Genomic DNA, 25,835 nt, shown 5'->3' with positions numbered 1-25,835 from the left:
AAACTAATTAATAAATATTATACCTCGACACTCTCCTTCATAATATGTTCCTGGCGGGCAGCTGGACAGGCACTTTCCATTATAACGCACATAAGTCCATAGTGTATAATGCTTGCAGGAGGTGCAGTCATCTTCATCAGGTCCGTCACATGTTTTACAATCATTATGACAAGACATGCACTTCTTCTGCTCTACATCTGTAAAGTACCCCGCGGGACAGTCACCCATACATTGATGCTTATGCAGGAAGTAGTACTGTTCACACTCTGAAAAGCAGGAGAAAGATAAAGAACTAAGTTTAAGAAAGGTAGTGCCAATCTTCATTGATTGTCAACTAAAACGAGATGACAACAAAAAAAACACTCTAGAATATATATAGCCTCTTATTTCACAATGTATCTGTTTTACTGCATCATTAATCATATAAAAGCAGCATTGGTGAGCATATTACAATTTATAACTGTTTTCTATTTTAATATACTTTAAAAATGTAATTTATTCCTGTGATGGCAAAGCTGAATTATTCATCTTTATTCAGCATTTCTCCAGTCTTCAGTGTCACATGATCTTTTAGAAATCATTCCAATATGCTGATTTGATGCTCAAGAATCATTCCTTATTATCAATGTTGAAAACTGTACTGCATAACATGTTTATCGAAACTGTGATGCATTTTTTTCAGGATTCATTGGATAGAAAGTTCTAAAGAAGAGCATTTATTTGAAACGGAAGTCTTTTGATCAATTTAATGCATTCTTGCTAAATAAAACTAGTTTTTATCTTACCGACACAAAACTTTTGAACAGTAGTGTACCATTCAAGGTTTGGGGTCTATTTAACAAAAAAATCCTGGAAGCAGTTTACACTGTTAAAATGGCATTAATAAGAAGTCGTTTCTTGAGCATTCAGTTATTTAAAATCGTAATATTAATGTTAATAATATTAATGTAATGTAAATTAATGTAATGTAAAACACCATATTACTGTTTTACTGTACTTTTAATCAAATAAATGCAGCCTTGGTGGGCATAAGAGACTTGTAAATAAAACAAATTATTCCAAACTATTGACTGTGTAGGGAATTACTTGCTTTGGAGAAAAGTAAATGATACAGTTTATTTGTTATTATAATAAAAAATGTACATCTGTGATGAAAAATGTTGAGAACCTCACCAGTGCATTTGTCCATTTGGTCACACTCAGCACATTTGTTTGGACAGAGCTCACATACTCCATTCTGCACAAAGTGCTTAGAAGGGCAGTTTGACACACAGGTGTGTTTGAGACGCAGGAAGTCTTTCTCACAGCTCAGACAATAATTGGCATCCTGACATGAAGCACACCCCACGGCACAGCTGAGACACACGTCGTTCTCTGGGTAACCTCTGAGAGAATCCCACAGACATTAAATGAGCGGTGATTGAAAAAGTACGCCAAAGGGATAGTTTACCCAAAAATGAAAATTACCCCATGATTTACTCACCCACCCATCCAAACCATCCTAGATGTATATGGCATTCTTCTAAGGGTAATATAACTTTATAACGTGTTAAATATGGTTATTATTCTAATAATAAACCCATCGATTCGATTCAGAAGGCCTTTATTAACCCCTGGAGCCGCGTGGATTACTTTTATAATGGATGGACACGCTTTTATGGGCTTCAAATTCTGCAATTCGCTGCCATTATAAAGCTTGGAAGACCCAGGACGTATTTTAAGATTACTCCGATTGTGTTCGTCTAAAATACGAATGCATATACACCTAGGATGGCTTGAGTGTGAGTAAATCATGGGGTCTTTTTAATTTTTTCAGTTTTAAACACAAGACAGGAAAGGAAAATAAAAGGAAAACAATTTACAAGGTTGAAATTTTTAAATTAAATCAAAAATAAAAACATAAATAATAAACCCTTTTCTCTACACCTAAAAAGTTGAAACACCATACATATATATATATATATATATATATATATATATATATATATATATATATATATATATATATATATATATATGTATATATGGTGTTTCAATATTATTCATTTATACAAAGTTTTTCACCTTTTACATTCAGGGACACATTTGCCATCCTGCAGATAAAGTTGACCGAAGGCATCTTCGCATTTCAAACATCGATGGGCATCCTGACACATCAAACAGCCGGCTGAACAATCTTCACAGCGTCCACTCGTCTGGTTTCCATGAGTTTTATGTGGACAAACGGACACGCACATCTGGCTATTGGTAAGAAACATGTCTGTCGAGACAGACAAACACCATGTGGTTTTTCTGCACAACCATACTGATGAATATGTACATTGGAGGAACTAATCAAGTTTAAATAGAGAAGTCTATTTTTCACCTTTTATGTGTAATCGACGTGATTGTTTCTTGAATATGTTGTCTATCTTGATTATATTTAAAATCTGGTTAAGTTGAGATGTTTAGAAATTCCATTGAAATAGAGGATTCATATATTTAGGTACAAATTTGGTTTCTTAAATCTGTCCTCTCCTTTTTTGGTATCATTTAACCTAATCGGGTGATCATGTTCACTTCCCACAATCTGATGAAGGCTTAGCCACAACGCATTGGTGAATAAAATGAATAAAGGCTTTTTAGATTTCTTAACCCTGAATGCCTTAGCTGTAAAGGTTTTTTCATGAAATAAATTATCCCTTATCCAAAGAGCACCAGGAGAAGATTATATACCCAAATAGCACTATTGTTTATGTACTATTTTTATCAACTTGTGACCATTTTTCCCCCACTTACCATTCTCACAGGAATCACACTGCTCTTTGTCTTGCCCTGAACACGTCCTACAGGAGGAATGACACTGCTCACACTCACCCTGACCTACACACACACAAAATTGTTTATAAAATCAATTAAAATAAACAATAGAGACTTATTTTATATAATATAATACAATATAATAAACACTCATTTGTTTACTTTTATTAAAGTAATTAATAATTTAAATACATTTTCAGAACATAATGCTTTCATACTGTTTAGGAATCTTCCATCAGGACACTTGATCTTGCTTTTACTGACACATTGACCCTTCTCTAGAAACATGTCCTCTTCACAGGAATCACAGTCATCATATTGCGGACCACCACACGTCCGACACATGTGGTGACACGGCTCACACTCCAGTTTCTCGTCCCCATAGAAACCCTTCTTACATGTTTTTACGCATATGCCATCTGCTGAAAGACAGAATTTTAGTAAATAGACAAGTATTTGGACAGGTGAAGGATTAACCCCTGGGGCTGTTTGGTCACTTTTGACTGAAAAATTTGTTTTTTTCTTCTTGACTTTTTTTATTTTCTAATGGTATGAAACTTGGTAGATTCCTTGGTGGGAAGGTTTTGGCAGTTACTATATATAAAAACAAATAAATAATAATAATTCATGGACATGATTCTAAAAGGATAAATGGTCCTAAAGAATAGACACATTTTAACTATAAACTAGCGTTCACAGTAAAAAATTACCACGTTGGTGTACCACAAAAAATTACCAAAGTGTATGTGTATTTCTAATATATATGTGTGTGTGTGTGTGTGTGTGTGTGTGTGTGTGTGTGTGTGTGTGTGTGTGTGTGTGTGTGTGTGTGTGTGTGTGTGTGTGTGTGTGTGTGTGTGTGTGTGTGTGTGTGTATTTTCAAAAAAAAATTATTGATTTGTTTTCAATGTGGTAATTTTTTACTTTTTGATTTGTTTTTATTGATTTATTTATATGATATATATATATATATAGTCTACCTTTTCTTTTTTTTTACATCAACATTAATCTGCCAGGTATCTTCTTTAAAAAGAGACACAAACTCAAGTCTGTGCTCCAGAGCATTCAATATTTAAGTTGGAAATTGAATTGTCAATTATTGTATATATAACAATTTGGTACAATAATTACAATAATTTGGTACCATAACATCCAAATCCAAAAAAAAAAACATTTAATTGAATTTGTTTTATTTGATTTTTTTACCACCACATGAGCATCACCAGAGGCTTAAAGGTTCACCATTGATCCAAAGCATGGGTGCAAACTACTGTCATTAAAGGGATAGTTCACCCAAAAATGAAAATTATGATTTACTCACCCTCAAGCCATCCTAGGTGTATATGACTTTCTTTTTTCAGACGAATACACTTTCTTGGTTAGTTGAATAAGGAAGGCTGTCCACCGGAAGCTAGATATTTTACTTTATAATATTATATTATAAATATATAATATAATATTTTTCTTAACACAAATCCATCAATACACTACAGAAAGTCTTTATTAACCCCAGGAGTCGTGTGGATTACTTTTATAAAAAGATGGATGTACTTTTAAGGGCTTCAAATTTTGGGCTGCCATTAACTACCATTAAAAAGCTTGGAAGAGCAAGGCCATATTTTTTTTTATATAACTTAAGGGTGAATAAATAATGGGACAATTTTCATTTTTGGGTGAGCTACCCCTTTAACCATGAAAAACAAAACTTTTTTTAATGAAAACTAAAACTGACAAAGTGAAAACATCTACATTTTTGAGTTTTCATGGTGTAATATAACATTTTACAAACTCCCTGCATTAAACATTAAAACTCCACTTAGACAGCAATAACAATGACATTTAAAGCAATAAAACATTTTAAATGATACTTACTCATGCTCATTAACAATATATATATATATATATATATATATATATATATATATATATATATATATATATATATATATATATATATATATATATATATATATATATATATATATATATATAAACAAAAACAAAACAAAAAGCGAGAGAGGAAAAGAAAAACAATGTGCTTTTTATTCAACTTAAAAGGTATCTTTTTTGTTAAAAAATCTTTAACAAAGACTAAAAAAACTAATGTTATTTAACTGAAACATAGCTGGGAAACATTTAAACAAATACACTGCTCTAAAATTGAAACATATATTTTTTATTTGATGGTATATTATAAAACTATTATTTATTATTTAATATTTATTTTCAAAACTCATCAACTTTGTAAAACCTAAAATACTAAAAAAATATAAATCCATAAATAATTACTCTAATTACTCTGGCCTTTTCTAGTTTATTTAACCTAAATTTAATAAAACATTTAAATACATTTTCATTTCTAGGTGAACTATCCTTTTAAAAGGACAGAAGAGAGAATACCATGACTGGAAATGTATGCTGCTGCATCAGAGGCTCTTTCAAACGCACGTCGCTCACGTACAGTACACACTTGAAACCTGAACACCACTGTGGCATGTGAGAAAAAATGTGCTTTGCCTCATCTAACCTGACAGGAAGAAGCCTTCCTCACACAGGTAACATTCAGAGGCATCGCAGGTCAGACAGTGATCATCACATCGAGCACACTCCATCGACAGCTTGTCCTCAAACATCCTCTCAGGGCAGGTTTTGTGACAGCTCGATCTCAACCTGCACAAACACACAATCTCTTACCCTTTAAAACATTAACACTCCGAATAAATACTCATGAGGTCAAAAAAAGTAAGAGACAAACTTACTGGTAATAGTCCGGTAAACAAGACATGCAATGCTCTGGACTCACTAAGGGAAAAGTCATACTGTTAATGCACTCTTCAAGAATATATGTCAAAAGACAGCAATACTGAAATAGATGATTTAGGAGCTTTGACTGCAAATGCAATTTAAACACATTTCAATTCACGATGCAAAACAATAATGTAATACTTTGACATGCTCATTGTCTTATTAATGTATACAAAACAACTATTAAAAAGGTTTCTTTGGTTTGAATTTGAATTTGTATCAAAGTGTTTACAGCCCTGGGTAAGATGAGCAATAAAACTGTTTAGGAGGTGAGCAAAAACATTGTTTATCTAATGGAGCTGCTACAGAAAAAGAAATAAAAGGGATAGTTCATCCAAAAATGAAAATTTTATGTTTATTTGCTGACCCCCAGGGCATCCAAGATGTAGGTTTGTTTGTTTCTTCAGCAGAACACAAATCAACACAAGATTTTTAACTCCAACCATAGCTAATGCATGTCAATGGGGTGTAATTCTATGAGAGTAAAAAACACAGACATATAAATCCATATTAAACCATAGTTTTGACCTGATATAGTAATGGTGCTGGGGAATACTACACTGTAAAAAAAAAATTGTTGGTTTAACTTAAAAAAGTAAGTTGCCTTAAAATTTTGAGTTTATTGAAATAAAAAAATTGAGTTGATACAATGAAGGAATTTTGTTTAATAAATAGAAACTCAAAATATTATTGTATCTGAACCACATAATTTTTTTTATTTTTGTATATTGTATTGTATTAACTCAATTGTATTAACATTGTATTAACTCAATTTTTTTATTTCAATGAATTCAATTTTAAGGCAACCAGGTAACTTTTATTCTAAATATTTTTTTACAGTGTAGATGAGATTCATCTGATATGAGGTAAAAAATAACAAATACTGTTCGGTTCCTCACAAAAACTGTTCGTTTTGTGTCTCAAGACATCAATGTGTCGTCATGAGCCGCTGTGTTTAATATGGATTTGTATGTCTATGTGTTTTTACTCTCATTACACCCCATTCACATGCATTATATGACTGGCACAGCAATGGTTGGAGTTAAACATCTTCATTTGTGTTCTGTTGAAGAAACAAACACACCTACATCTTGGATGCCCTGGGGGTAAGCAGATAAACAATAAAAAAAAATTACAAATAAAACTTTCATTTTTGGGTGAACTATCCCTTTAAGTGATGGTATGAGTGATTAATTACCTTTTCAAGCTTTAAACATCACTTTTAAGTGCTTCTCAGTTCAAAAACCATCATTCTTGAAATAGCATCGACCAGCAGAGGGGGACATATAGTGGCTCAAAAGATGAATGGTATTTTACTAAACTACACCCAGTGTGAGGTTTTTGTGTTTCTAGTGCCAGGCGTTATTCCACATGTATTTATTTTTTATTTATTGACGTTAAGTATCTCTCCTACATTATCGTTTCATCGGATCTAAATGAGCCGAAAAGCTGCGGGCTGATGTTAAACACTTATCTGAGATTTTACCACTGTGATCTTCCGACACACTGACTTGCCATGTCTCACAACCTGGTGAGCAGACTACCTAGACAGCATTTTTGGACATTTTTGAGCTACGATGCCAAAAAAACGCTGCCTATGTGTATAGCCTATTCAGATGGCACATTGAGACACAGACCAGACAACTCATAAGTTTGAGAATTACAACAGATAAAAAGAGATACGGGAAGCTGTGAGACAGACACAACCCCTATCATTTGTGCACTACACACGCAGCTAGTAAAAAGTGACATCTACAGGAAAAGGGTTCCAAAATCTGATACCCCAAGTGAAAATGCTTCTATTAATATTTTTTAATTTAGACCAAATAAAATTGCATTTGTGTTTTTGTTGATTATCATATTCGACACATCATGCTTTTGTGCTCATATTATATAGTGAGCTAATATGTAGCTAATATACTCATGGAAAAAGCAAAACAACATTTTTATTCAGAGGCCAAAACAGTTTTGCAGTTGCCAATATATTTATACAGCCAAAAATTAAGATGACAATCTAAATCAAGGAGATCATTTTAGCAATATAACAGACTTGCATAAAATTAATTACATATAAAAATAAGTGTTTTCACTCTACATTATGTTCTATTAACATATGTTTTAGTAGTTTTAAGTTGTGCATTTCTTTTGTGGGGGCAAAATTTAATGCAATACAATGATGACAGAGATGTACAAATACATGTTCCACATAAGCCTGATGCATTATATTTGATACACATTTTAACATGAAGTGAAATATTTTGAACAATATCTTTAGTATATAAAAATCATTAAAGATTTTAAAGCAAAAAAACAAAAAGACTACCTGAGGTTGTATTAGAACCTGAGGGGGGATGTTTTTACAATTATAATAAAAGGCCTTTTATTAAATAAAGTATGAACTATCAATAGAGTTGATCACGTTGATCATTTAAAGGCCTTAGAATTTTGCATATCAAATATGACAAAGTAGGATTTATATGGTCAATAACGTAATAATGAAGAAATAGTGCAAAAAATATTGTAAAATGCTAAATCTTTATTTAATCTTAATCTCAATGTGGGCTAATATTTTTTCCCCCTGCTGTATGTTAAACAGAATAATACATCAGATGTTTTCAAGACTTAATGCTGACTGAGGAGATTCCTTTTTGCTGATGATATGATGCATTTCATTTTTTTAGGGCAAAGCTTATACACATCCATCCAAATAATGATATACTGACCAACGAGGCAACGCTGACAGCCCTCCTCACAGGTTACACAGTCTTCATTATCTGGATCGGCTACTTCACCTACAAGAACAAGCATTACAACAGCAGTCAGCACTTTCATATTCAGAAGTAGCGTTGAGAACATGGAAAAAGAAAACGCATGATACAGATGCACATAAAAACCAGATCATGTGTCTGTTATTAAAGAGAGTGAAAGAGTGTGTGAGTTCAAAAAGACATAAAAAAGCAGACAGAGACACAGTGTGCGCACAGTAGTGTGTGGTAGCCCTGAAGGCCATAAAGCAGGACCCGTTTATACACGTCTGCCACTAATGATAAGAATTTCTGTTCCCCCACTCTCTCATTTCTGCTGCTATTTCAGTCTGACTTCTGCAGACAAGCTCTTCCCACATGCTCAGCACATCTTTGACTTTGATAAGAATTTCTGAAGAAGATTAGATAAACAGCAGTGGGTGTCGTGAGAAGCCAAACAACATCCAGCAAGTTAGATTTACAGATATATGTAGGCTTAAGTGATCTAACACAGCACACGAAATGAGAAAGAAAAACTTCTGTCTATGGGGTGATTTAAACTAAAATATGTCCTGGTTACATTATACTGCAAGAGAAAACACTACATTCTCTTAAAGGTTCCGTTCTTCGCGATTCCATCTTTCAAACTTGAGTTAGTGTGTAATGTTGCTGTTAGAGCATAAATAATACCTGTAAAATTATAAAGCTCAAAGTTCAATGCCAAGCGAGATATTTTATTTAACAGAAGTTCCCTTTCAAAGCCTACAGCGAACGGCCGGTTTGGACTACCACAGGAAGTGCAGGGATGTAATGACGTCACTAGAACCGTTTGTTGACTAACCCTCCGCCCACAAGAACACTCAAAAAAGGGGGCGTGGTCTTGTTGCTCTCCCACGTGGAGAAGAGCGCGCATTCAGCGCTTGCATCTCCCCGTTATGGTAAGAGGCGGGACCTTTCCGGGCAAAGTGTGCTAAACTGCTGTCCAATCACAACACGGGAAGCGCTGGCCCAATCAGAACTCGTTACATATTTCTGAAGGAGGGACTTCATAGAACAAGGAAATCATCAGGCCGTTTTTAGGAAAGAGGAAACAGCGGTGTACAGATAAGTCAATTGTGTGAAAAATACTGTTTTTTTACAAGCGAAACATGAACTTATGTTATATTGCACACTGTAAACATAATCAAAGCTTCGAAAACACGCGAAGAATGGGACCTTTAAGAAACTGAAGTGCATTCTCCCCCATTTTTCTTTGATTATGATTATTATTTTCAATGATGACTCATTACTGTATATTTTCCTCTCCCCCACATGCATCAATGAGCCTTGGCCGCCCATGACCCTGTCGCTGGTTCATCACTGTTCCTTCCTTGGACCACTTTTTATAGATACTGACCACTGCAGGGGGAACACCCCACAAGAGCTGCAGTTTTGAAGATGATCTGACCCAGTCATCTAGCCATCACAATTTGGCCCTTGTCAAACTCAGACAAATGTTCACTTTCTGCCCAATATATCCAATCCCATTAACAGGAGCCGTGATGAAGAGATAATCATTTTATTCACTTCCCATGTCAGTAGTCATAATGTTATGCTTAATTGGTGCATATCTATGTATCTATATATACACATACATGCATATATAGAATTTTGTTTCCTTCTTGAAAAGTAATGAATATGGCCGGGTAATTGCAGGTTTTGTGAGATTCATCCATAGGGAACTTTATAGTGAAAAGCACTAGCAAAAAAGCAAGCACACAAACTTTTTCTTTTACACTGGGCCTATAGTTCACCCGATAATTCGATTTTCTAAATAATTGTAATAATATTTTAATAACAAACACCCTCACATACTAAAATTAAGTAACAAGAAACAATGCGGGGGAAAAGCAAGCCATCATGAACATTCTAGAAAAGTTATGATGCAACTGACCCACTCCACACTCCAGTTTGGCACATATCCCGTCTTTGGGGTAGTAGGAGGGGGTGCAGTGGAGACAGTGTCCTGTGGGAGTACACACAGTGCAATTTGGAGGGCAGGGATCACAGGTTCCCTTCGGGGAATGGAAATGACCCTCTGGACAGCTTTGACGACACTCCTCTTCAAAGAGGTACCGCTCCACTCCGAACTTATCTGTGTGAAAACAGGAACAATGTTAAGAGATTGTATTTTTCTCTGATGCAAGGATGTCATGACTCAGTTTACCTTTTCTACAACGAGTACATTTGTCAGGGCCCTCGTCTGAACATTCAACGCATGTGTGGTGGCAGAGATGACACTGTCCATCCCTTTCGTACTTCCCAGGATCACAGCTGAGCACACACTGCCCATTGTCAAACAACCTGCCATAAAAAGTTACATCTTTTCAACATACTGCATTCGGCCTCACCACAGCTTTATTCGACTGCGGTGCTGTAAAAAACAAGTGACTGGTTCACGCCTCACCTGGTGCTCGAGCAGCTGATGCAATCTTCACTCTCAGGTCCAGTGCACTTGTAGCAGGTTGAGTGACACAGATTACATTCATCGTGTTCGCTTAAATACTCCCCTGAAAATAAAATACAGAAAACAAATAAACTACACATAGATCCATTATATAAAGACATGCCCTTACTAGAACATTCCACTTTATCTAGTGATCATTTTATTTAGCAGTTTCTCCATCCGTTACTGGTGAATAATCCCACTTTAAATGATGGCTGTTATATTATTAGTATATTTATGTAGCATCAGAAATAACTGTATTTCATTCCTGAAGGCACAATAGGTACTGAAAAAAAAGAAAATTACAAATAAACAAAAAAAAAAAAAAATCAAACAAGCAAGTAAAAACCTAAATGAAAAACAAAATAAATGAAAAATAAACAAGCAAAAACAAGTGATAAATAAAATAACAGAAAATAGAAATAAACAAACAAGCAAACAAAATAAACAAGTAAAACAAATTACAAACAAAACCAAATGAAAAAAAAAAATCAACAAGCAAACAAAACAAAATGACAAAAACAAAACCAAAGGGAAAAACAAAACAAATGAGCAAAACCCAAATGACAAAAAAAAAAAAAAAAAAACCAAATGATATTATAATAAAAATACAAATAAACAAACAAGCAAACAAAACCCAAATTACAAATAAACAAATCCAAATGAAAAATAAACAAAACAAGCACACCAAAACCAGATGATAAAGGAACAAATGAACAAAACCAAATTATGAAAACAAACAAAACCCATCAATAAGAAAATGAAATGACAAATCAGCACATATATATGTGTCTGTGTGTGTATATGTATGCGTGTCATTTCATTTTCTTTTGTTTATTTTTATAATTATAAAAAGGAAAACCGAAGTGCTTACCTGTTCTGAGCTTTAGCCTTAATGAAAAAGACTTCTGGTTGAAGGATTGACCAGCTGACAATTTTGATTTCAGACAATTCAAAGGCCATGCATTTGCAGCATTCATAAATCAGAACACTCTCAGAGGAAGCAAGAAAGCTCATGCAGAATGCACACATATGATCAGCAGGCCTTTAAAAAGAAGAACTGAAATCGGAATAATTAAAAAAAGGTTTTTGTGAGTTGCATTAAATGACCACGTAAAAAGACCTTGCACATATGCCGTCAAATTACTAAACACAATATCTTTGTTAGTGTATACAAAACAAATATTTTTTAGAAATCCATCTAACCCAAAAATATAAATTACAAATGAAATAAATAATAAAGATGATGATAACTCAAGTCAAGTCATAAAGGCATCAGATTCATATTAAAAAAACTTAATGCAACTTTATAACTCTATAGGTGCCAGAATAGATACAAAACTATCCTAAAGTGATGTCATGGGACTCTGAAGAAAGCTGAAGACATTGAGCTAACCTTTAACCCCAGGCCAAGCAATGTATTTGTGAGATTTCCTTTAGAGAGCTGGACATTTATGTCCGCCTGACCCTCCTGATGACCTCAGCTTACGCTCTGATACACTCTATTCATTCAATTCTGACAGTCCTGAAGTAAACGCTCATGACCCTACAAGAACGTGATTGAGATGTCAGTCACTGAGCACAAGAAACATCGGTCCAAAGCCAATGTCATCCCGGAGTTAAAGGAGTTCTCTCACTCAAACTGCAAACATGCTTCAGAATCACTTTTCGACACTGGATTTTAACATCTGAAACCGCTATGGCGTCAGTAGTGATGGCTTTATCATTTTATTCAACACACAACAGTGACAATGGTTGTGTGGGAGCTACAAATATTTAAAAAATGTTCTTTCTAAAGGAAACGGCCACAGGTCAAAACAAGGGGCTTCGCATGTATTGTCTCTTTTAAAGTCATTGTGACCAGTGCACATAAGAGTTGAATTTCTCTCAGTCAAATGCCGAATTGTTCTCTTCAAAACAAAAAGAGCCTTTTGTGAGGAAACAAGAAGCTGAATCATTCTCACACGAGTTCACCACAAGAATTTAACTCAAAACTATTTTCTTGAAGTCAAAGTAAACAAGTGGTGCAGTGCTTGTCAGTGTAAAACTCAACACCAAAACGCTATGGTGTTTGTGTTTTTTTTTTTTTTTTTGAGTATGCCACAGCATGTTGCTATGTTGTGGTGTTCAGGGTAGTTGTTTATGGATCAAAGTCAAACATCTTGATAACATTCTTAAGTCTATATATGGCTTGCGACACTTCTATGCAAGTCTATAGATTTTTTCACCCATTTATGTACAAATTAAAAAAAAAAAACCTATTAATTCTGACTGTCCCACTGGTGCTCCTTGTGTGGTACTCAAAAACATTTTTTAAATTAAATGAATGTACTATATTTTAGTTTGGTAATGTGTTAAAAAAAATTGAATGGTACTAAATTATATTTATGCAGTGAACCCGAGCATAGACCAGAAATTGTAATGTCCAACCTAAACTGTCTTTAGAGCACAGTCTTTAGAATGGTCTCTTCTAAAGGAAGATACTTGGCAGATTATTTCTGGAGAAAAACAAAAAACAAACTTAAGGGCCCTATCATCAACCCGGCGCAATGTGACGGCGGGCATGACGTTAGTGTGTTTCTCTAGTTTCAGCTCGACGCAGTTAACATTTTCATGTCCAGTGCCACATTGTTTAAATAGCAAATGCACTCGCGCCCTATCTGGCTATCACGAGACCAAGCTCAATTTAAGTCTGGGAAATCTGCTCTGTATTTTCTACTGCAAAAGAGGCGTGATAAACAAGTGCTATTCAAATGACTCATATGCAATTGGATGGTCCTTCAACCAATCAAACCACAAGAGGCATGATCAACGGGCAACGACCCATCGCTTCTCTATCCGTCGTGTTAAACCCGCCAATAGCACGCCAGGTGGATTAGACAGTCTGTGATTGGTTCCCACAAAAGTGTAACAGAAGCAGTAGAAATAAATGTACAGTTTTCCCGAGTTGCAAGACGAAATCAAATTGCCGGCAGATCAGGCTGGGTTTACCCAGTCTACTCACACCAATCTTTTTGCTGGTCTGAAAATTAGGTGTGTTGCTATTTTGAGGCAACTGAAAACAACTGTCACAGTATTTTTTGTGTTATTTAAAGGGCGTGTTAATAATATATGCCTTTAGGCGGGTGCACAACGGTTAAACTAGCAAAAGTGGATACGGACTCGCCCTAAATGGATCTGCGCCATACGCTTCAGATTATGCATTCAGATCTTTAAAAGAGGACCCAAAGTTATAGAAGTTTAGGTTTATAGTTAGGATAATGCAAAGCAATTATTTGTTACATTTTTATATGAAATATAAAAGTTTTCAAAACAAAGTTTCCAAATTTGCAGTTGATATCTCAAAAAATGAGCTTTCAGTAAGATTTTGTTGTGTGCAGTAACAAATGTTTCCACTAGATACATTTCAGTCATTTTTTTCTGTGAGGTATTCAATTGGAACTTTTTTTCAGGACTATTTAACCTTTTTTAATCATATCCATTTTTTTTTCTTTACCAAGTTTCATACCATTCCGATTAAGTAACAAAAAAAAAAGATGACAAATGTCAAAGATGATTAAAGAGCACCAGTAATTTGAGTATGTCATTTATAATGAGCAAAAAAAGTAGTCTCATTTAATCTCTCTGAGTCTTGTTTTTATTTTAAAGTTCATTAATAAAAAGATCAGTAAACCATTTGTTTTATCCAGTCTTCTCTACATGATAAAACATGTTTTTTTTTTCTTTCTTGGCCCTGACTACAAACACATCTTCATCTAGACTAACTGTTCATGGCAGCTGGCTAAAAACAGAAATATAAAATAATTTTAGAAAACTCCTCATCCCCTTATTTCAATTGAACGTGGTTGCAAAATATATTTTAAGGTTAATAGATAAAATACATATATACATTAAGAAAAAACGTTGCCAGAACAGAGTAAATGCAACACATCTGAACATAGAATGATTCTCTATATAACATTAGTTATGTAACGTTGCATGTATCGAGTTCGCAGAAAACGTACAATCATACTACAACTTTTTTTTTGCGTCATGAACACACAATTAGCATGAAGTGGCTGGACAACGCCATCCACAAAACACAACTCATTTGAACTATGACCATTTATAAATCTTTTTCATAAATAAAAGGCTACGTCATCTTAAACCACTTCAATTCATAAATAAAAGACACAGAAATCCCCTTAACATTGAGCAAAAGTGGATCGGTCAAACATGTCCTTAATGAATGTAGAAGTCTAATTTGTGTCGTGTAGTACTATTAGTATAACTAAACATTTCACCTCGTTTCTGACCTTTATTAAAATCTAATACACTACCCTCAAGTATTTTTTTTATTTTCCCAGGATACTGCAATATGGCCAGTATGATAAAAATCTAAACTAAAAATCGGTTTGAATTCGCAAATATTTGTCAGACCCAACAAACCCAAGACAAAATGTGAACTCAAAAAGCTTTCTAAAACTCCATAATGTCAATAGCACCAGTTATGTGAATAAAAGACTTATTACTCTCATAAAGACATGGAATAATGAACTATTTAATGTGACCATTTCAAAGTTGATTAAAAGGGGGCAGTTTACCTTTTCATTTGCATGATAAATCAAAATATAAATAGTCACGGAGAAAGCGGCTGAAATGGACACTGTGGTGCACGGCCCAACACATAAAACCGTTGTAACACTTCACTAAGCGGTTTTAATTCATTTTCTCCCTGATCTACCCGGACACACAGGTAAAGTTCCTATTTAGGAATAATATTGTGGAGCTGTTTCATGAAATGGCAAGATACAAAAATGCATGTATAGGGATTTATTTCATTTTTTAAAGGCATATCACGAATGGCCTGGTAAGAGGAAATTAATTAAAAGTGTTTAAAACCTCATTTCAGCTACCACTTCTAAAACCTGTACTTCAGCCCAGTCTGATTCTTCATGGCTACACTTACACCGGGTGTGGTTTTGCTTAGGTTTCCCGAAACCTATTTTTCCACTTGTGAAATGTCATGAAACGCACAAACACACACATGGCAGGCAAGCACGCACGCACACACATTAAGTAAGAGATCTGAGCCTGAGATGAAGAATTTCTGAACAGTGAGACCACCTGACATGACGGCATTCATCTCATCTTGACGCTTTTGCTTGGCTAATCAGGTCATTAATGTTAATAAATGTCATATTATTGTATCTTGAACCTCCAGAGGCAGCTATTGATTTTACTGCAGTCGTGAAGGTCAGTGGATGAACCTGTGCTATGGTTTATGTCGTCGCTTTGCTCACAGAGGTCTTGCTGAAACTTGTAGAGGTTCTCTGAGTGCGCTTTATTCCCAATAAGCACAAACTGGCTTTGATCACTGCTGTCATAATGCGTGAAACTTGTGGAAAAATAAAGAACCGCCGCTTCAACTCTCAGCATGTCGCTTCAAATTCTTCTCTGGACCCAAAATGAAGGAAAAGGTAAAAAAATTTGGCATCCATGCTTTGGTCACAAAATACTGACATGTATGATTTTTTGTTTATTACTGATCTCAGTCGCACCACCCTGACAGCTTCTGTCGATACACACACACACGCACACACACGCGCATACACACACACGCACACAGACACACAGAGATAAAGGTAGGTTTGTTGTAGTTCTGGCATCGAGAAACCTCACAATGTAGTCCCATATTCGAGGTTCCCGACTGGAATATAAATTATCGGAACGTGAGCGGCAAGTGGGGCCGGAAAAGTTCCTTCAGCCCTTTAGAGAACACGTTCTACAGCACAGCTGCTGCAGAACCTTCCTCTGGCACAGATTGTTCTTTTTCACTAGCACACAGAAACTTCCCTCAGCCCACGATTCTTCATTTGCTTTCCAGAGAGCAGGAAGAGGAGAGAGGAGCAGAAACACAGCGCGCGTTCGGGCAGCGGAGAGGAAATGATGCAGATCGTAGCAAGGCGATAGATGACAGGCAAATGTCGTTTTGTTGGGTTTATTTTATTTAGAATCCGGTTGATTGTTTGACGGAGGAGGATATCCAGGTGTGATTGGAATCCAGGGTGAAAAGATTTGAAGGAAAGATCATCGGTCGGGAAGAAAAGGAGAACAAACATTTAGAAAGTGATCAAAAAATATATTTTTTACAGTGTCACAGGTTGACAGAGTAACTTTATTTTCCTTTGCTAAAAAGCCCACATTATCCTCCACTTTAAAAATGTAGCCCATATTGAGATTAAGGTTCCCAAAATGCACTTGGGTCAAAGAATACTTTGAGAATAAATTGGCCTGAAATATTGAGCACATCACATGAAACCGGACATATTTCACCTCAAAATCAGAAGAAAGTCATTTTTTATTAATGTATAAGTTGGTAATATGTATGAATACATTTTTTAAATTCATTTTTACAAGTATTTATGCATCATGATATTTATTGTATATGAATATAAATAAAAACAATCATCATGGTAAATAACTACTTCTCAAAAGTTTGGTGTCAGTAAGATTATTTTTGAAAGAAATTAATACATCATACATTAAGCAAGGATGCATTAAATCGATCAAACCTTAAAAAAATATATATTTCAAATATATGCTGTTCTTGTATATGATGTTCTATTCATTAAAGAATCCTGAAAAAATAAAAATCACAATTATATATTAACAATATTAGGAATCACAACTATTTTAAACATAAATAATCATAAGAAATGTTTCTTTGGCAGCAAAACAGCATATTAGAATGATTTTTAAAAGATTATGTGACACTGAAGACTGGAGTAATGATGCTGAATTTGCAATATTTCTGAATATTACTTAATATTATTAATATTAAAGTTTTTAATATTGTTAAAAAAAACTTCAAATAAATCCACCGTGGTCAGGATAACTTCTATACTCAGTATTTCAACATTATGACGTACTGTAAAACATCCACACGCAAACTAATACACATTTGGAGCTAAATGTGCTTAAATATGGTTAAAAAAATATATCGTTTTCTTTTTATTTTGGGGTGAAATGTGACCTGGACATGTCTTTCCGAAAGGCAATATCAGAAAAACAAAAATCAGCAAACCATGATTCATACCCATGCACAATCTATCATATTTTATTGTAAAAAAGATTCAGAGGAAAGAAAACACGAAATGAAAAGCTAAACACAAATTAATCTACAGTACTCACCATCTTTGCAGATGGTGCTGACGACACACACACCATTTTCCAGGTTGTAGCCGTTCACGCAAGAGCTGCAGTTCCTCTCCCCCGGGCCTGCGCAGATGTAGCAGGTAGGATCACACCTGGAGGCACAATCACAGCCGCCACGTGTCAAACGCGTCATTACCGCTTTAAATGTAAACACTTTCTCAGATGTCACATTCAGCAGTGCAGTACTGACTTTTGACAGGACTTTTGGACATCTCCGTTGTCTGTCGTTTGTTCCGCCAAGTAATATCCCACGCCGCAGCTGGAGACGCAACGCCACTCCTCAAAGTAATAGCCCGGAGCGCACTCATTACACGCTTCTATGCCAGTTCCTGAGAACACGGACGGAATACCATCATGTCGTTCCCCAAAAAGCAGACCGCAAACAATTTGGAATACACTCTGGAATGTACACACTTAGAAAAACTCTTCCTGAAAGGGTTTCCTCTGAGAACGCTCGCAAGGCCATTGGCAATAGCATATTAAGTTACAAAAACACAAATAAAGAAACCAATTTTGCAAGGAACGCATCACTAGGGATGAAAGTTAAACCCAGAAAGAGACAATTTTCTGATTTTGAGGCATCTCCCATTTCTGCCACAAAAGAATATTTTTTCATAAAGTTAAACTGACATTATGGTTGTCAAATGTGCCAGTACTACTGGTGTTGTGCTTAACTTTGACCCCCTGTCAAATTATTACCCCCGCCCCCCCTCGTTGAAGTCGCTACCTGATTGCCTAATCCTGACCCCACCCCTAATCCTAGCCCCTCCCCCAACACCTAAACCTACTAATACTAGGGGAGTTATAATCAAACAGGGGGGGCAGAATTTGGCACAAAAGTATACCAGTCGGTACACAAAAAAAGAAAGAAAAAAGAAACCAATAGATGTTGATGGTACCATTGCATTTCTGCATTGCCGGTAGTACCGAGCGCAAGGTATATCCGTTGCCCGCCGATAGATGCTGCTTTCAATCGCTCTAATTCGTGTTTGAGTCCCTGTTTACACCTGGTATTAAAATGCGCTTTGGTCGGATCACAAGTAGACGAGGTAGACACATACTCATTTACACCTGGTGTTTTAATCTGTCTCTTTTGTCCACTCTCAACCACTGCTGTCCTGATTTCTTTGAATGGAGGGTCTATGGGTGGATAAATGTATGTGCTTTTTTCCCACATCTTTCCATCAAAAAGACAAAATAAACATATGCGATTTACATATGAACGCACCCAGAGACGATGGAAAAACACACAGAGAGCAGCAGCTTTCATTTCTGCTCTGATAGCCGGAAGACCACGCTGAACACATTGGCCCTCATTTATCAATCTTGCGTAGAAACGGGTGTATAAGTTGGCGTAAGATTATGCTTACACTCCTCTCACCGCCTGATTTATGAAACTGTGCGCACCTCTGCAATTCAGGTGTACGCAATACTTGGCCTTGATAAATCCCGCGACTGAAAACGATCGTCATTAGAATAACACGTCCCTATATATTCAAGTCTCCGCCTCCCGCACGCCCTCATTTTACGCCATGAACACACAGAAGACGGCAAAGAAGCGAAACTTCTCCGACGTGGAGATGGCGCGCTCAATCATCTCACTAGTCCACTAGTCAGGGCACTGATTAGGACATAAGTCAATGGGCTGACTCCCTGATCAGTGCTCTGACTACTGAAATAGTGAGATGATTGAGACGCGCCCATCGAGACCATCACCAGGGAAGTGGGGAAAAAAACGAAATTGTTTTATTTAAGAGTATAAAGAGTGGGAATAAAGGCACCCACAAAAACAAAATATGGACCCAAATTACGAGTACTGTTAATAGTGTGGGGGTTGAAAAGCGCACTCCAGCAGTTTAAATAGCTGTTTGGATGATAAATTACCATCACAATGCATTATTTTACAGCACGTTTTGAAACAATTAGCATTTAATTTCGTATCACGGCATGTATTGGGGTGTACGTCATGTGGAGTACCATTCATTCACATTAACAATTGGCTACATGACAATTTGCATTCTTCTTATTCTTATTATTCCTAATGGCGCTTGTTATTTAGAAGAAGAATGTCGTTTTTATTGATTTTATTATTATTTGAAAGAAGAAGGTCATTTTTATTATTTTGTCAGTCTGAATTATTTTAGTCCCAGTCCGCGCAGCTGCAGGGCCAGGCGGGCCGGTAAAGCGCACAGGCCCGCGACTGGAGGAATACATATGCCTACAAATCAAACGCTTTGGTAAAGTCACACAAATTAAACATTGACGTTCATGTTGCGCAAAAATAAACACTGAATGTTGTTGTTGTGGTTTTTAACAGTGGGTCATAATATAGCATATCTTGCCAGTGCGTTTTGTGGTGTTAGGAATTGTTTTTCTGCACATTTTCCCACTAACTCAAACGTGCGTACACCACCTCCTGAGCTGGCGTAGGATTTGAGCGTGCCGTACGCCAACGTCCATATTGATAAATCTCAAAGTCACCGTGGGTTTGGGTGTACGCAAGGTGTACGCTGGAAATTTGGTGTACGCACTTTTGATAAATGAGGGCCAATGAGTGCGTGTTAGAAATCAAGAATGGTGAGAGAACATCGTGCTGGGTACAAAAACGTTTTAACGTTTTCAAACCAAACTTGGTTCTCCAGCCAACAAAGTTTAAATCCTGTCTGACTAGCAAGTGGTCGAAAGTGGACAAGCTTGAAACTTTTACACCCCGTTTACACCTATACTTAGCGCCGTCCATTGTGATCTGATCGATCAAAAATGCATCTTAATATCAGGTGCATATCAATACCATCTTAATAAACAGTCAAAGGTTTCTATTTACAGCATGTTTTTTAAAAAGGGTTGAGCATTGCAGCCAATCTCAATCATATCTGTGAGTGCATGAATGCAATGGCCTAGGTTTAAGCGCTTTGAGTACCCAAAAAAGTACTATATAAATGTAAGGAATTATTCAATATTATCAGAGGTGCGAGTCAAAATCCACTTATCCGCTGAAAAAACATGGTTGTTTTTTTGAGGCTCACAAATCTTTTCATTATAACCAAAGTTTAACCGCATTGTAAATAAGAGATTCATTGTTTTACCTGCTGCTAAATTTCTGGTTTGACAATGTGTTTAAATGTGCGATTGAATCGGAAACGGCAATGATTGACAGTGATCACCAATGGATGAGACAAAACAAGACGTTTTTTTAAAAGTACTTAGTTCAACAGATTTTGCTATGGTACCGAAAGTGGTATAGAGAACCGCAAAATTTGACTGGTATTAGTACAGACTATTCAAATTTTGCTACTGTGAAAACCCTAAATTATATAAAATGAAATTTGTACAAAATGATTTGAATTATATTAAATGTAAAACCTCAATTATGACATTAGTAAAACTAACATACTAAATAAAAATCGAAAACTGACATGAAAACTAAATTAGGAAATTAGTAATTATATAAATTTATATACATTTTGACATGAACATTCTTATAGTCTCCACTTTTATCTCAATGATTGTCAATTTTGATTTCTCTCATAATTAGTATCTCATAATTTTGACATTTTGTATCAATTACTACTGACATAATTATGATTTGCCAAAGCACTTTTTTTCTTATGTGGCAAAAATGGGCTTCCAAAAACCTGAAAATTGCCTCTAAAGGTCCATTAAGACGATGTTCATTACTTAAAAATAATCTGAAACATAAGCATCATAAGTGTACACATGAATATATGCGCACTGTTGTTCAAATGTGGTGCAGAATCAGAGCTAACAACAGTAATTGTGCTGGATGAACTATATTCAGAAACTAAGCACTGGTTGTTCTGCAAAGCCTTAGTAATTATCTGCAATTTCTGGACACTGGCGGGAACAGCACAGACGTAACCGTTTCCGAAGGCACTTCACAGTCTTGTTAAGTCTAGAACTCAAAAATTACATCATACTGTACATAATTTTTTTGTGCCCACAATGATTATGGCCTTTTGTCATTTTTAGATGCAAAATTACTAACCAAAAGGGGCATATATGCATCACAAAAATATAATAGCCAATCAGCGTTCTCGCCAACAGAGTATCTTGTATCTTGAAAACAAAGACTACTGGAAAGTTATATTTTATAAATTGTATTTAAGTGAAAGCTTGTAATCAAATTCTTTTGTAAACCTAAATGAAAAATGAAGTCTTTAAATTAATGTACAGCGTTTACCTGCACAGGTGGCACAAGTCGAATGGCACTTTTCACATGCCCGTCGGTGCCCATTATAATAGGTGCCGAATTCACAGCTCAGCTGGCACTTATTTCCCTGTAGACTAGCAGGAAAAGACAGACAGAAGACAGATAGAAAGAGAGTCACTCAAAGGGGTTCAACACTGAGGCTCTTACACTTCCATAGGGGGCGCCAGAGCATATCACGAAAAAAAAAAAACAAACGTACAAGTAAAAACAAATAAAACTCATGAAAATTAATATTATATAATACTATCATAAATAATAATAATGATAATAACCTAATCTGATCATATTTAATTGTAATTAACTCACTATCATTTCTATTTAAGAACCAGGATTTCCAAGGTCCTGGAGAACCTGGATATATGCAGAAATTTTAAAAGTGTGATTTCTAGACCTGGACACTCTAAAATATTTTATTAGGTAGAAATTGGAGGAAGAGAAAAGACAAATAACTAGAGAAGTCATGCAAAGAACATTTATTTTTTAAATGATTTATAATATTATAATTAAATTATTTTTAAAAAATCTTGAAATTTCCATTTTTAATCAGTCTTTTAATGAATTTCACTAAATGAACAGTCAATTGACAACCAAGTTTTTTTTAACATTTATATTCTCTCTCTCTCTCTCTCTCTCTCTCTCTCTCTCTCTCTCTCTCTCTCTCTCTCTCTCTCTCTCTCTTAAACAACTACAGTTCACTAATAAAGTTTTCCCAAAAATGAATGACTAGCCATATGAATAATTACAAAGACTGTAATTGCAACCTTACACTGCGGCCCAAAAAAAAAGCATCTCATCTGCACTCTTGCTCTGCAATCCTGTTTCATGCCTACTATAGTCTAAACAAGTCTGAAAAGATCAACAACGACGGATTAAAGTCCAAATGTGTGGGTGAAAAGCATTTACGTATATTCAGAGAATATTTCAAAACCATTCACAGAACAGCTGCTGCGTATTACGCCAGATTTTGTGCCATGACCCGTTTTTCTTTTCTCTCCATTTTTCCACATCTCCCTCTCTCTCTCTTTATCTAATGCCAGAGTGGAGTAGGAAAAGCCCAAGCAAAATCGTTCACTAGAGACAGTATTTCAACATACAACTGAACTCAAGAGCTTGACGATGTGTAACAGGATGTTTCCAGTGATAATTTACCGTCTAGCCAGTGTGGCCTTACCTTGACAGCTCTCAACATATATCTAGGAAAATGTTAATAATAATAGGAGTCCAAGATTCCAACTATATTTCAGTCCAAATCTAAAATCCCTAGGAGGTGGAATATTGTATTTGCAACAGGCTGAATGGGGGGAATTACCTGAGACCAGTTTGGCATTCTGTGCAGATGTTCACAGAGGTGCATTTCTTACAGTTCTCGCTACATTTCCGGCACATGGTGTAGTCTACGGGAGAGCAGTCACAGAAGTTCTCAATTTCAACAATTCATCTTTAGCTAATCAGCATGTACAGTATGTTTTTATGGAGTGAAATGACATGTGAATGGACTTGCCAAGGTCCAGGTAGAAGCCGTCAGGACAGGAGCTGATGCAGTTGTTTGCTCCCTCCACCAGGTACAGACCCGGGCGGCAGGTGGAACACTGATCGCTGCGGCTGCCGATGCAAGACTCGCACAGCGGAGAGCACTTCTTACAGCGCTTCTTATCGTCCCGGAAAAACCCAGACGGACACTCGGGTACACACGTCCTGAGAGACAGACAGGCAGAGGTGGAAAGAGAAAGGGAGCGAGACAGACACAGACAGGAAGAGCCACATGAGACCAGAAAAATCAACATCTGGCAGCCGTGAGGAAAGACTTTCACCAGGAAACAAAGGCAAAAGTCAGGGTCTGAGAAAGCCATCAGCTCCAGATGTGAGCACGGCTTGTGTAACTTTGGATGCCGGAGAAAACAAAATCTATAATTGTAAATCAAACACGTGCACACACATAGATAGATGGAGACACGCAGCTGTTGTCAGCATGTGCTTTGGTGGTTTTATAGGAGTTAATTAATCTTTTGACACATTTTTTGACTAAATCATTTTCAATAATAAAAGGAATATTTTCAGCAAAAAAAAACTTTCAGCAAACCTTTTAAAAACTCTCAATTCAATTCTTTAGTTTCTTCACATTCAAAGTTACTTCAGTTTTAAATAATAGTTTTAAAAAAAAGCAGCTTTGCTAACAGAAAAAATATTTTGCCAAGTGGGTCAATGACAAACAAGAGTGTACAGTGCAAGAGAAAAGGAAAAACCTACTTCAAAACACACGTGCCAAGTTCTTAGAAATGTGTATTCATGTCTGTTTTATACATTAGTGTTCAAAAGTTTGTAGAAAAACACACCAAAAAAGTAATATTGTAAAATATTACAATTTCAACTGTTTTCTATTTTTATTATTATTCTATTACTCCAGTCTTCTGCATAATGTGATTCAGAAATCATTAAATATGCGGATTTGATGCTCAAGCAACATTATTATTAATGTTGATAACAGTTGTGCTTCTTAATATTATTGTGGAAACTAATCTTTTTTCCAGGATACTTAAAAACATTAAAAGAATATTTATTTTAAATATACATTCTGTAAGATTTAAAAAGTCTTAAATTTGTATTAATTTAATGCACACTTGCTGAATAAAAATATTAATTTATTTATCTTACCTTTACTAACTTACCTTACTTCTTTATCCTTAACTTTTAAAAGGTAGTGGTTTAAAAATATATATATAATTTGAATGAGTATAATAATTAATTTGAAATAATAATAATAATAATATTTTGAAAAAAGTCATAATACATATTATTTATGGAAATAAATGTTAAGTAAATACATTGTTTTTTTCAAAATAATATACTGTATTTTAACTTAAGGTGTTATTATTATTATTATTATTATTAATTCATAAATATCAAGTATAACCAAAACTAATACTGCCATGTCATAAGATTTTTAAACATTTAATGCATGTCTGCACATTGGTTAGACCACATGAGAAACATTTTTGTTGTGTTTATTTAATAATGTATCCACTATCCAGAAAAAAAAGGCAATTAAGGGCCCTATTTTAATGATCTAAGCACATGGTCTAAAGCGCATGGTGCAAGTGCACTTAGGGTGTTTTGGAATTTTGCTAGTTTAACGATGGGAAAAATGGTCGGCAAAGTTCAAAAGGGTTGTCCCTAGTCTCTTAAGGAGTCATGGGTGAGTTTTGGGCGTAACATGCAACAAACCAATCAGAGTCTCATCTCCCATTCACTTTAAAAGACAGTTGCGCTTGCATCACGATTTGCTATTTACATGGCAGAATTTTTAAGCGGAAAGATAGGAATACTGTTGCGCGTCCCTGTGTGTGTAATAAGCAGTGTTTGCACATTTTGGACCTGCCAATTGGCACGTTACTAACATGCTCTTTAAATAACACAAAAAATACTAGGTTTTTGTTGGTCAATGGCGCAGTTGTTTTCAGTTGCCTCAAAATAGCAACGCACCAACAATCCGTCTGAACACACCTCGTTTTCAGACCAGCACGTCAATGGGTCCACAAATGGGTGCAAATACATTTTCTATTTAAACAACGCGGCA

At 35.5% G+C, this 25,835-nt stretch overlaps 1 protein-coding gene across 4 annotated transcripts in view; it reads right to left on the bottom strand.

Moving 5' to 3' along the window:
* Window positions 1-25,835, bottom strand: part of pcsk5b (proprotein convertase subtilisin/kexin type 5b) — an 81,278-nt gene that overhangs the window by 10,330 nt on the left and 45,113 nt on the right. The window contains exons 16-31 of one of the 4 annotated variants that reach the window (XM_067413233.1): window positions 23,763-23,956; window positions 23,571-23,655; window positions 22,232-22,335; window positions 18,221-18,359; window positions 18,007-18,122; window positions 10,795-10,897; window positions 10,555-10,691; window positions 10,282-10,482; window positions 8,328-8,396; window positions 5,559-5,601; window positions 5,327-5,469; window positions 3,018-3,218; window positions 2,779-2,862; window positions 2,065-2,260; window positions 1,174-1,385; window positions 24-266 (exon numbers count right to left, since the gene is read on the bottom strand). In XM_067413233.1, coding sequence (XP_067269334.1) covers window positions 24-266; window positions 1,174-1,385; window positions 2,065-2,260; window positions 2,779-2,862; window positions 3,018-3,218; window positions 5,327-5,469; window positions 5,559-5,601; window positions 8,328-8,396; window positions 10,282-10,482; window positions 10,555-10,691; window positions 10,795-10,897; window positions 18,007-18,122; window positions 18,221-18,359; window positions 22,232-22,335; window positions 23,571-23,655; window positions 23,763-23,956 — 2,270 coding nt within the window. Of the gene's footprint in view, window positions 1-23; window positions 267-1,173; window positions 1,386-2,064; window positions 2,261-2,778; window positions 2,863-3,017; window positions 3,219-5,326; window positions 5,470-5,558; window positions 5,602-8,327; window positions 8,397-10,281; window positions 10,483-10,554; window positions 10,692-10,794; window positions 10,898-14,834; window positions 17,454-18,006; window positions 18,123-18,220; window positions 18,360-22,231; window positions 22,336-23,570; window positions 23,656-23,762; window positions 23,957-25,835 lie in introns of those variants that run through there. The other 3 variants (XM_067413232.1, XM_067413230.1, XM_067413229.1) reach the window with 3 other exon arrangements.

The sequence above is a fragment of the Pseudorasbora parva genome, chromosome 13 (assembly GCF_024679245.1).
Source record: "Pseudorasbora parva isolate DD20220531a chromosome 13, ASM2467924v1, whole genome shotgun sequence".
NCBI lineage: Eukaryota > Metazoa > Chordata > Actinopteri > Cypriniformes > Gobionidae > Pseudorasbora > Pseudorasbora parva.
This window is presented reverse-complemented; position numbering and strand designations above follow the sequence as displayed.